This window comes from Penicillium mononematosum (genome assembly GCF_028829835.1).
Source record: "Penicillium mononematosum strain IBT 11891 chromosome Unknown utg000001l:1.0-4488741.0:1.0-4491989.0, whole genome shotgun sequence".
In the NCBI taxonomy this organism is placed as follows: domain Eukaryota; kingdom Fungi; phylum Ascomycota; class Eurotiomycetes; order Eurotiales; family Aspergillaceae; genus Penicillium; species Penicillium mononematosum.
Genome location: NW_026643271.1, coordinates 3,936,939 through 3,949,113, shown reverse-complemented (window position 1 = coordinate 3,949,113; position 12,175 = coordinate 3,936,939). Strand labels below are relative to the sequence as shown.

Genomic DNA, 12,175 nt, shown 5'->3' with positions numbered 1-12,175 from the left:
TCTTCCTTTCTTCCGATCCTGCGAATCTGCGAATCTGCAAAAATGTCAGACTACACCGCCCACGTGAACGCCAACACCGGCGCCACTGCCAGCACTCCAGCCGAAGCTTGGCGTTCCATACCTAATGTAAGTCTATGGAAGGGCTTGGTTAGATTGTTTACGGAGCTGATAAAAACTCGCAGCGAGCTACTCTGAATCACCTCCCATGATCCTTTCAGCCAGATAATCGTGCAGGTGATTAATCAGCAGGTTGATGTATGCTATTGACTCCAAACTCCTTCCTTTTCATTCAGACCTTCTGGGGTTCTATACTAATGTCACTTATAGCACGAAGGCATCCCACCCTCTGCTGCCAGAGACGCCCGTGTTGCAGAGCTCATTGCCCGAGCAGTACAGGCGCAAATCTCTGTAAGTTTTACCCAATCCCCCATTTCCACGGGTCCCAACCTTTTTTTAAGGATGGCAGCAGTGGCCATGATAACTGACCTTCGTGGCCTATACAGCAAGACCTCAATGCCCGTGGTGACTCGGCCAGTGGTAGTCGCGCCCGTGGTAGTCGCGCCCGTGGCCAAGGCCGTGGTAATGGGCGGGGTGGACGTCCTGGTCGTACTCGCCGTCGTGGCGGCAGTGGTTATTATCCGGCTCGTGAAGCCGAGCGTACTTACCGTCGGGGTGGCAGTGGTTATTACCCGGCTCGTGAAGCCGAGCGTATTGCCCGTGATCGTCGAGGTGGCCACGATGCTATCAATGGCCGCGGTGCTGTCAATGGTGTTCCCAGCCACCAAGCCCCCCAGTGCGCCCGCCGCCAATCATGGACCGCAGTGGTGGGCACAACCTCAGACTGGTCCGGACGAAATGTCTGGTAAGTTGCTCTTCTCACTCCTCCCATTCCTTCGCCCTCCAATGCATTATCGGTCCCCTTGATCCGAGTTCCTGGTGATGCCTTGATCAATCATGATACTGGAATTATACTAACCGTCATATGTACTATAGATGTTGACGCCCCGTAAAGGCATGCGATTTCTGCGATGCGCCCATTTGGGACTGAACTTTGATGACTCGGTGAAGATGCTTCCGGCTTTGGCTCGAGAGGAACAGCCCGTCATGCGGTCTGTTCCTTGGACTGTTGCCATCCGTTTTGAGAGGGCTTTGTTTCTTCTCCATGCTTCCACAAGACAGGAAATAGTTAGCTCGTTTGCTCATGTGGAGCATTCGATAATTTACCATTCTTCTCTCGACTCTCCTTCCAGTATGACAAGGGTGCCATCAATCGCCTCCCAATTGATGTTAGGAAATGCTATCGTTGCTGCTCGCGTTGTCAATCCCATCCTTGTTTTCATGCTGTCCGTGGTCCGTTCCCATATGTCTGGCCTCATCTCATGGGAGTAGTCACCCTGGGATTTTGATCGTCTCAACAAGAATCATGACCCGAACGACGTCCAGGACTGTATGCATTCAAGGTTTCGACATTCAGACTGCCAATACTGTGGAAGGGTTTATGATCTTTCTGACCACTGTAGGTTTTGATTGTAGAGACAAATGAGCTCACAACATCGACGCGTGTGTTAAAGCTAGTGGTTACCCAGGTGTGAATGGAGATGACGTGAATCCCGACACCGCCTTTGGCAGAAATTCATCATCTGGCGCCTCGCCCTTCTGGACCTCCTCTTGATAAACCCTGAGCAGGAAAGAAAAACATTGACAATGACGGACCCTACTCTGGCAGAGAATCTGGACCTTGATGAGGAGGCCTATATCTCCGCCGAGGATGAAGATTTCCAGCTAGACGCGGCACCGGACGAGTCCGACTTATCTTCCGACGCCGATGAAGCCGCAGAACCCGCAAAGAAGAAGCGAAAGACAGACACCCAATCCCATATTCCCAAAGACGCAGAACTTGACTCTGGAGATGAAGCTACAATTAGAAAAGCGAAGGAGAAGAAACAGAAGAAGACCGGGAAGAAGCCCAAGGGACAACGCGCGCGCGACAGCGACGAGGACGATGTCGACATTGACATGGACGACGATGAAGGAGGCACCGGAGGATTCGTGCGAACACGCGCAATGAAACAGCAAATGTGAGTTATTCATTATAATCAATGCTACTTGACTTATTATCGGGTTCTAATACGCATTCCCCGAGCAGACAAGAAGAACAGCGCAAACCGCTGGCCAGGATCGACGGCGCGACCGTGGACGTGGACGCCCTATGGGAGCAGATGAATGCCCCTCAAGCCTACACCAGCTTGCAGACAACCCAGACCCAGCAGATACCCGAATCCGCCCCCCGAAGCTGAACCAACGGGCGAAACGAAAGCACAGGACCTGGGTACCAAAGATGCAGAACATAAAGTAGGCCACGCCGTGCATGCCGACCAGATGATTAAGATCAAGCGCACCTACAAGTTTGCTGGAGAATGGATCACCGAGGAGAAGGTTGTGCCGAAACACTCGGCGGAGGCTAAAGCGTTTCTGTCAAGTGGAGACAATGTCGAATACACCGATGAGGATGCAGCCGCAAAAGCCACTCGCAACCTTCGGCGACCGCTTCGCAAGATCTCGCGATTCGACCCCAACCCGACCGGCACGATCAAGAAAAGCTGGGAGAAACAACTCGTTACTGATAACAAGGACCCGCGCGGACCCAAAATCAACACCGTGGAGAAGTCAAGACTCGACTGGGCCTCGTACGTCGACTCGGCGGGTATCAAAGACGAGCTGCGCACGCATAGCAAAGCTAAAGAGGGTTATATCGGTCGCATGGATTTCTTGGGTCGTATGGAGGAAAAGAGGGAAGAGGAACGGCGAGCTGCGCGGCTCAAGGGCATATGAAGACAGACCTTGTGCGCTCTCTGTTCAGACTCATTAGAGTGTCAGACACTCTTCCTCCTACCGCATGCTGCAACAAGCATATGGCTTCACATAGAGTCGTGTCATCGCGGGACTTTTACAGGCCTTAGGCCAACGGCGGGTAGCTCTACTTTGAGCAACTGCTCACTCGACTCCGTGTAAAGGATGAGCTCTCGGCCTCCAAGCTCCATCCGTCTCGCCGATTCCGATCACTACGATGCGCTTTATGCCCACTGCGGGGCAGGATACTTTTACGAGAATGGCTGACATCCTTGCCTCAAAGTTTCGAGCTTAAACACGACAATGTGGGGCAATATTGTCAACGGCGTATAACTACCGGTATGCCTTTATACGCAGTGAAACGTTCTCGTCAATCAAAACGATCATCATATCAGATTAACGAGAATTCAAATCTGTTCTATCAAAATGTACTATAGCAATAACCCAGAGATACCAGTTCAGCGACACTTTCAGTGTGCAAATCGGCAGAACAATCATTACCAAGATCCATACATATCAAGCCCTGTTCCCAGTTTACTTGGGCAGATACTTGATGCCAGTCTTGGGGCACCCAGAATCAGTAACTAGAAAGCCCGAGATGTCAGTAAAGCAACCGAAAAGCGAATGTAAAACTTACGGGTCTCAACAGCCTTGTATTTTCCATCAATAACATTGCCCTTAACGTTATAGAAATACCAGGCCTGGTTCAACTCGCCACTAGAGCAGCCAAGGTAAACCGACGCACCATGCATGTCGGTAAGAGCCTCCTGGATCTCGCTGAGAGAGTAAGTCTTGGAAGTACTCGGGGTAATGCCAGCAGCATCAAGAGCCTGGGGCAGTCAGAAACAGCACATATCATGAAGCACAGAGGGATCCATACCTTGTAGGTATCCAGACTCTTGAACAACTCAACCGTCTTCTGGAAGTAATCACCCACTTCCTCCTGCGCCTTGTAGTCGGAATAGCAGCTTGGCTCGATCGTGTTGATGCAAGTACCGTGCTTGCTCCACTCGTGCGACCAGAAGTCCTCGTTGTCTCCTTTGATGTCAACCCAGTACTCGTCCATGTAGTCGACCAGGTCACCGAGGTTCTGGTCCTGCAGGATCGCTGTGATGTTGGAGTAAGCGCGCTTGGAGTCGCAGCTCGCCTCGTAAGTGCCGTCGCAATTGTCGGGCCTGGAAAGGAGGGAGAGTGTGTTAGTTTATGATTTTGGGTATCTATAAGGGGTTAGATCAGGTTGGGATGGTACGTACCACAGTCCGTGGATGGTCCATGAGTCCTTGGGACCGGTTGATGGGTCGGTATCCCAGAATTGAGTCAGGAGGAGGGCACCGCCTGGAGAGTTGAAGCAGCAGGTTGGCTCTGCGGAGGAGCTGGAGCAGCTGAAGGGGGTGCTGCTTTCGCAAGTTTCGAGGCCGGCGGTTGAGCCAGTGACTAGGCTCATGGCTGCTGCTAGGGCAAGCATGCCCTTTGAGGCTTGGGATTGGAACATCTTTTTTTTGAAGATTCAATTGAGATTGAAACTGTCGAGCTGAGTGAAGAGACGTAGGAGGGTCATCGCACGGTTTTATGCTGTAGTCCTGGGACCATACTCGGCATAAACATCAGGAACATAACAAATGCAGCACATGCACCGATAACAAGACGCTGATTTGTTCTCGGATGTCGCCGCTAGACTTATTGTCTCAAAGAAGGAATAATATAAAGCACAAGAAGAGCTCGTCCAACCAAGTAGGCGACGATCATTGAGCGGGGCATGCCGAGAGGTGGATTTCTCTCCGTTTTCTCCAATGACGAGACCGAAATGCACAACGCACTCTAGCGCCAAATCAGAGTCCGACGGTTTTCGTCTGAGGAAGACTGACGAAACGCCTTCTGAGGTTGCATCGACCGGGCTACCCCTTCGGATCTCCGACTGTTGGTGCAAGTTGATTCAAGTCGATTCAACCCCGTGAGATTAAACCCGCTGATCGCCCGACACTGACGAACCAGAGCGCCTAGCCCTGGATCTGGGCTGTTTTATCTGAAAGCCGGTGTTGCCTCGCTTAAGAGATGGCTGCTGTGCGTATCTCTATGGATGGGATTACTGCTTGGTGGAATCATACGAGGTTTCCCGTCTGCGCCATGTCTGCAGGCCGACAGTGCGTTCCCCACACGAAGGAACCCGTGTCGGATCGCTTGGATGTAATGGAATTCACCGAAGGAAATATTAGAAAACTACAATAACAAAGGCTCCTGTTCCTCATCATTGGCTCGCGGAGATGGTCCAAGTCGAATATGCCAAACGGCGGTGACGGCAACAACGAAAAAGAGAGAGGCTTGGAAGAACGGCAGTCCCATCCAGGCAGTTCCAAGATGCATGCCTAATCGGAAGAGGTTGGCAAATAATGGACCGGAAAGGAGCGTCCCTACGCCTTGTGCAATGGCAATTGCCGAATATAAGGTGCCAGCATGGTCGGGTTGTACAAGTGAAGTCGCCATACTGCGTGTGGTGATCATAAATGCTGAGCCGATTGACGAGATGACCTGGCCACCGATCAATATAGCGGGCGTTGGTGCTATAGAGATAATGGCAAACCCAATGACTGAAAGCACGCCGCTACCTTTGCTTAGGAAATGGTCGCTATGTTTTCCATGGATGTTCAGATGCTTCGCGGCTAAAAAGGCCAGGATTGGCATGATGACCAAGTATGTCACGAGACCAAAAATCCCGCGCAACGAGATCAAGAGACTAGCCTATAGAATGGTTAGTTTTTGATTCGATTGAGACCACAGGCACATACGCGACTAATACTCCAGTCAAACTTCTTTGACACATATTGCAGAAGCAGGTTTGTGCATTGTCGACTCATCACTGTGACAAACATGACAAAGACCATTAGACAGATATTCGAATCAGCCCAAATGAAGCGTGTCGACTGTGCGAACTCGCGAACTTGACGGGTGAGCTCCTGCAACACTGCCTGCTTCCTCGGAGGATGGGAATGGGACTGCTCGGTTCCGCTCTCCTGTTCTGGGGTTTCTCGACTGACTTGCTTTCCTTTTGTATTTCTGAGAGTCTCGGGTAGGAAGAAGGATGGAATACCTCCCACAATGATGATGCATATTGATAGGATAAAGGGGAACATTGGACCGAAGGTCATGAGATAAGCACTAAGTGGAGTGGCCAGAATCTCTGCGATCTGGACGCAAGATTGTAAACGGAACAGTGCGGTTGCTCTGTATATATGTTAGACTTTATCACGAAATATCGAGTCATAACAGTCAGTACCTTTCATCTTCGGAGAAGACATCCGCCACTATGACCATGGCAATGGCCGTGAGGACTTGGTCGCCGCCGCCGATGATTTTGAACACAGCTGATAACCAGACCATCCGGAGGGGAATGACACTTGACCACAGGCCTGAGAATAAGGGTTCAGTAAACCATCGACAAAGACTTCAACCAACTTACAGACTATCCTAACCCAAATCTCCCCGAGGAGAATGCCCAACACGCTAAGATACAAGAGAGGCTTCCGCCCCCAGCGATCCGAGAGGATGCCATATGGCAACGAGAGTATAAGGCCTGCACTTCCAAAGCATCAGCATCCAAACTTCAGTGTATCTTCAGTGTATCATAGAAGACACATACCAGGCACCACATCGAATGTATTTTGATACCCAATCACGAGCGCTAATTCTCCCTGTACTGCCTCTGATTTACATAGATTTGACTCTGGCGGAACCAGAGTGCCATTTCCCGCCCCATGAAGAGTAGCCTGGTAGTTTCGACAGATGATATCCTCATACACGGCCATTTGCGGCGCGGTGGACATGAAGAATCCGAAATCAGCCGATAGCAAGAATATAGCACACACGATGGAGACCAGTAGTTTCTTTGGATGCTGGGGTGGTTTTGTTGCTGAGCCCAGTAGTGGCTCTGTCTCGCCTGTCATTGTGCCGGTGATTGAATAGTATTAAAAAGGTGCAGAGAAAAGGTGTAGGCTTTTATAAGGTCAAAAAAGGGCGTAGGCATCAAGAATGTCAAGTAGGGAGATTATGTTGACGCCATTCCCCTTTAAATTACCCCGGGGCTCTGCTTATGCGTTGTCGGAGTCCAATGAAAGACGACCGTTAGATAACTCGTTGGCGTTGGCCCCTTTGACGGGGGACTCAGAACCCTCCTTTTCTTTTCTTTTCTTTTTTTTTTCCTTTCTTTGTCTTGGACATTTGGGTTCTTGACATTCATCTTCATATTAACTTCGCATTGTTCTGGATGCAAGCCAAAGTCCATTCATTCATGGAATTCGACATTTCCCCCCCAAGGACGCGTTATCTTCAAAGTCGGAACTCGGAGTTCGGGCCTCGATCTGACATGTCTCAAAAGTCCGGAAGATAAGCTCCCCGTCGTGATGACGTCGCTTAAATCAAAAAAGCCGGCGATTTGGCGTTAAAGCAGACAGCATGTCACAGTGCCCCTGAATTCATATAAGCGACAACGTTCTAGGAATTCAAGGCTCCGTGAAACCACCATACCAGCATGAACGCTTCCGGGATGACCAAGAGAAACGTGGTCTTGGGTAGTGCAGTCATGCAGTTGTGAGATCTGTCTCTTGCCCTCGATCTTGACGCAGCCCAACAAGCATCTTCCCAGCAGGAACGCACCTAACCCCTTCATGCTGGTCCTTCCCGTCGGTTTGGCCTTGATGCATGGGTTAGTCCGCCCTTCAACCTCAGGACACACCGATAGTCATGATTTGCGACAAACATCCCCGGATCCATCTACAAGGCAGGAAGGTGTCTGACCGTACCCAAGGACTCGGTGATATGCGATGATATCTCCTGAAAAAGTTGACCTCGATTTCCTGACTTAACCATGCAAATCTGCAAGTTCCCACTGATTTCGCCTTTGCTTTCTGCATGCGCCCGAAGCTGCACCTTCAGATTTCGAATCTGACCGCCAACACTGCACGGTGAAAGTCCCGAGACCGGGCGGTTTTCTCGGAGGATTAAAGGTCTTCTTTTTCCCTTCTTTGCTTTTTCCTTGGTCTGCGACTTTCCGTTGCACGACACGAGTGGGAGTCGGGTGGCGACCACGTCGTAAAGTGCGACACGTTCGGTTTTGGGCTTGCATTTGTCGGAGATGAGATTCTTATCCGTCCCGGTGATTCGTCCAGATTATTGGCTCATAAGTTCCTCGTGCTTCGCTGTCTGTTTGAGGATTTGTAATACCTGTTCGTCCTGGTTATTTTTTGGCCATGTACTCCGTACTTATTCAAATGATTTCGGTTTGGACCAAGCGGGCAGCTACTTGCTTGTATGTGGATAGCATCGCATTTAGCCATTTCATATTCTCGCGTCTTTGGTTGCCGAGTCTTTTGGCATCGGGAATGCTGTTCTGTAAGTCGCGATATTGATGGGAATGGGAATGTTGGTCTTGCAGCTCACAGTATCTAGGAGATACGTAACTGTCCCATGTAAGAAGTGAAGTCATATCTACAATGAGAAGATCGCACCTTCCCTACACTGAAAGTAAACAAAAGGAATTCCCCCTTTGTCCTCTGCAATTCACGTCTGCTTGACAACGAGGGCTTTACTGGTTAGCACATAGAATATGAATGTCGAGGACGATTCAAAAAGAGCAAACTGATTTTGTACATTTTCCTATATTGTCGTCTGATAACATCGCCATGTGCTTATTCTGTGAAGAACAGCCCAGTTCGCGGAGCATACTCAGCGTCATGCTATATTGAAGTGAATAGGCAGCGAGATCGTTTCGTCTTCTGTCGGGCAAGGTTCCTGATCGGCGGGCTCATCTTCTGTAGGAAGAAACAATTGTGGTATTTACCACAGCTTTTCAGTCGGACGAAGTCCGCGACTACTCTTGCCTCATCAACAGTTTCCCTGTTGTTGGCGTAGCAGGCCACTTTCGTGTTTAGGGAGTGAAACATGTCCTCTAGCATATCCATGAAATCTGCCATGGTCATGGAGTGCGTGGAAGATTGTACATCAAACCTTCTCAGGTGTCCGATCGAATCCTCCAGCACTAGACGGTGGAGGGAGTGGCCGCGTACTTTTTCCGCCTGTGGATGAGTATCTAAGCTCTCGGCCATGTTGTCGAATTTCTTTCGTCGCCCTAGCAGCCGGGTTTCACTCTGTCCATCAGGAGGAAGCCATTCGAAAACAATCTGGGGAAAGTGGAGTGTGTTGTCTTCTGCATTCAAAGGCTGATGTTCTACCAATATTGTAGGTCCACATACGGTGTGGGTTATTTCTCGTGCTTCGACTTGATCTTCGAGCCTGAAAGCTTTTGTCATGTTTTTGAAGAGCCGAGAAATTGGACTGTTTCAATGTTCTGTCTGGCCCTGTTTTGAGTAGAGCTGTCAGTTTGGCGACACGGTCACTTTTAGTCCACTTACAGATTCCAGGCATATTGCCAGTGACGATGTTGCGAAGCTTCAATGAACCTAGCCGGTATTCCGTGGCTTCATCCGGCCCATTTCTCGTAAACGATCTGACCTTGAGGTGTCACTGAGCCTGAAGCGAATGGAAACATGACCCGAGCGAGGAATCGTCCTTTCTCTTTGACGAAATGTCGTTCTTCCGTTCTTCCGTTCTTCCTTAATTTAGTCAAAAATACTGACGCGACAAAAGGTTGGACTAGCCAGGATAGTTGTAGACGTGTGATGATGTGTGGAGGAAAAGAAAGGGGGAGGAAAGTGCCGCGGTGGACATCTCGCTCATTTATCGCTCGTCCATCGCTCGGTATTCCACCATTCCCTCCATATATTAGTAGGATAATAAGTTTTAGTCTGCCCTTTATTCAGAAATTTTACTATAGTTCGACGATGAAAAAGAAGAAAATTGCTTCTATACTCAAGGTAGTCTGGAAGGCGTCGTCGGCGTTTTTTATGCCTTCTGGTCAACATATATATATTCACGTACAACCACTTAGACTACACATTTAAACGGTATATCAAACCGAATCAAACATTACACGTTATGAAATCATATAGCTACCAATACAGATTAAGAATTCCTATTCAATTATGATCATTTTTCGTCAAGCTACTTAGCTAGTAGGATCCCAACTCGATAAATGCCACGGAAACCGCATACAGTGTGCACCACCATTATAAGGTAACAAAGTCCCTCAAGGCTGGACTCCCCAAAGAAGATGGAAAAGGTGTAGAAAACGATATCTACAAGGACACCAGAAAGGACCAGAAGAGACACCCGGAAAGAGATTTAGAGATACCGAAGGTTGGTTGCTACACTTGGTTTCGCCTACATAACACCCCCAGAACCCATGAATATCCCCTTTGGAGGTCAGATTGTTACGAACGTTATTGTGATGGTCCCAAAAGAGCCTCGTACTCAATAAGCCCAACACTATTCCCCTTGACCAATTCAATAGAGACCAAAATGATGACCATAGAGTTCAGCGCTATCTGCTTCCCAGCCTGGCTTAGCATTTCTGCCCAGAAACCTACACAAAGAGCTTACGACCACCAAGCCCTCTCATCTGACTACAGATTGGCCGTGCCCCATCCAAGACCGCACAGAGCATGTCAAAGCCCACCGAAGCCCAGAATGACATACAACCCTGTCTGGATAATCCGCGCCACAGGAGCCCGTCCCAAGCACCCGCCGCGGTCCTAGCACAACCAACACGACTGCGTGAAAGATACAGTAAGAAAAAGTACTCAAACCCCCATAGTCGGGTCTCAGTCGCGGCCCTGGAGCCAATATGTAGGAGAAATGAAACCAGCATCTAATAACACCATGTACCTCTCCCGAGTAGGCCATACAAGCGCAAGGGCCCCAATAATATGATATCACCCGGATTCCCATCAGCGATCATCTGCAATCACACCAATCAGGGGGCGCCGTCACCGACCGCGTAGGCTAGACATGGTTCGTGCTCTGCAGGGTTCCTGCAGAGCACCCATGTCTGACATTCTCCAGAGACTTCGATGTGCAGGGCCGATCCGGTTCTTATTGGGGACTCGAACCTGTCTTTTCTTGCCTTTTTTTGGGCGCATGCTCATCCTACCTTGGTTACATCGGTGGCTACGGAGTACTTTGGTCGCAGTATAGGCTGGGTTACATAAGATTGTGGCAGCGGGCATGCATGTACGAGCGGTTGGAGGGAATAGAGCAGGTCAGTGTGCTTGCACTGGTATGTGATATCGGCGGGATTATTGCAATGCTGCACCTCTGCGACACTGTAAGGTTCTCTAATTATTTCTGATTCACAATTCAATAGGAGCCGAAGATATTGGTTTTAGTTTCAGATGCGAGTCGCGAATCATGGTATTAAATATCGTGATGGTATGTTTGCTCCTTCATCGCGACTCACATCGCGTTCCTGGGAGTAGAGAGGTATACAGGATGTCCACAGGCACACGAGGATCCAACCTGGGGAATCCCTGAAGGGAAACTAAGGTGAATCGGGGAGAACACTATTAACCAACCATAAGCAAGAATAGCTCAACACGGCAGAGCCCTTCTAGGGTGTTGGCATATAGACTTTTCGCCACAATGAAGTTGGTTCCTGGAAACCGGGAATAAATTCATGCAAGGCAATGCAATGCAAGTCAACGTGGAGAATTCATTTACTGGAGGGAAAATTGAAATAAAAAAGCAAATCAATTTTTGTTGAATGCCTTTGTGAGCGAACAAAAAGCCGTTATGTGAAGAGGAAAAAGAAAGTCAACAAGTAAGGGGGTGGGGTAAACGGGAACTCATTGCCAGAGACAAGCGAAAGCCAACAACCGGATACCATTTTGGGGATTATGCATAATCTCGTCCGTACTTATGCTATTTTGTGTACTATTGATCAACTTTTGTGGTCTCGATCTCTGACGCTTGCTTCCTATAGGCCGCTCAATTTCGTCCCTGCATCATCCCGCCCAAATGCCGAAATGTTCGACTCCATATGAGACAAATCATTGTCTGCAGGTTATCAATTCTATGAGGCTCGTCTCACTCCTGAGCCCCATAATTACTAGGAAATCTATACCCAATTAAGTACCATTGTCTCGGGTGACACCGATAAAATGATCAGCTCTCGGGCGATCGCTGGAGTGCTTTATCGAGAACAAAAAATCTCCATTTAGACACCCGAATTCAGTCCTAGCACGGTCCCCGCTCATACGAATAGTCAAGCGCTTTGGCTTCAAGATGTGATAACCTTTATTGGAAAATGCATATCGAACCTAAGTGGAAGTATTGGTGTGAGATCATAAACCAACACCATGACTCGCGATGAAAGCTGAATCGCCAACACCGAGTAATGGACATTTGTGCTTGCGTCAGTGGCACTCAGCGGACCTGCAGC

At 49.1% G+C, this 12,175-nt stretch overlaps 5 protein-coding genes across 5 annotated transcripts; 2 read left to right on the top strand and 3 right to left on the bottom strand.

The window, feature by feature from the left end:
* Positions 1–42: 42 nt before the first annotated feature.
* On the top strand, positions 43–866 carry N7519_001496 (uncharacterized protein; the record flags this gene model as incomplete). Its single annotated transcript, XM_057288274.1, has 3 exons — positions 43–126; positions 328–408; positions 504–866. The coding sequence occupies 3 exons, from the start codon at positions 43–45 to the stop codon at positions 864–866; spliced, it is 528 nt and encodes a 175-aa protein (XP_057154357.1).
* Positions 867–1,704: 838 nt separating this feature from the next.
* On the top strand, positions 1,705–2,832 carry swc5 (putative Swr1p complex component (Swc5); the record flags this gene model as incomplete). Its single annotated transcript, XM_057288273.1, has 2 exons — positions 1,705–2,078; positions 2,271–2,832. The coding sequence occupies 2 exons, from the start codon at positions 1,705–1,707 to the stop codon at positions 2,830–2,832; spliced, it is 936 nt and encodes a 311-aa protein (XP_057154356.1).
* A 552-nt stretch (positions 2,833–3,384) lies between these two features.
* Positions 3,385–4,342, bottom strand: N7519_001494 (T2 family ribonuclease; the record flags this gene model as incomplete). Its single annotated transcript, XM_057288272.1, has 4 exons — positions 3,385–3,434; positions 3,488–3,680; positions 3,731–4,025; positions 4,104–4,342. 4 exons carry the CDS (start codon positions 4,340–4,342, stop codon positions 3,385–3,387), a joined length of 777 nt encoding a protein of 258 aa, XP_057154355.1.
* A 725-nt stretch (positions 4,343–5,067) lies between these two features.
* N7519_001493 (uncharacterized protein) lies at positions 5,068–6,788 on the bottom strand (the record flags this gene model as incomplete). Its single annotated transcript, XM_057288271.1, has 5 exons — positions 5,068–5,586; positions 5,634–6,069; positions 6,122–6,254; positions 6,305–6,418; positions 6,485–6,788. 5 exons carry the CDS (start codon positions 6,786–6,788, stop codon positions 5,068–5,070), a joined length of 1,506 nt encoding a protein of 501 aa, XP_057154354.1.
* A 1,783-nt stretch (positions 6,789–8,571) lies between these two features.
* On the bottom strand, positions 8,572–8,945 carry N7519_001492 (uncharacterized protein; the record flags this gene model as incomplete). The annotated part of the gene is made up of 2 exons (XM_057288270.1): positions 8,572–8,651; positions 8,681–8,945. The coding sequence occupies 2 exons, from the start codon at positions 8,943–8,945 to the stop codon at positions 8,572–8,574; spliced, it is 345 nt and encodes a 114-aa protein (XP_057154353.1).
* Between the last annotated feature and the right edge of the window lie 3,230 nt (positions 8,946–12,175).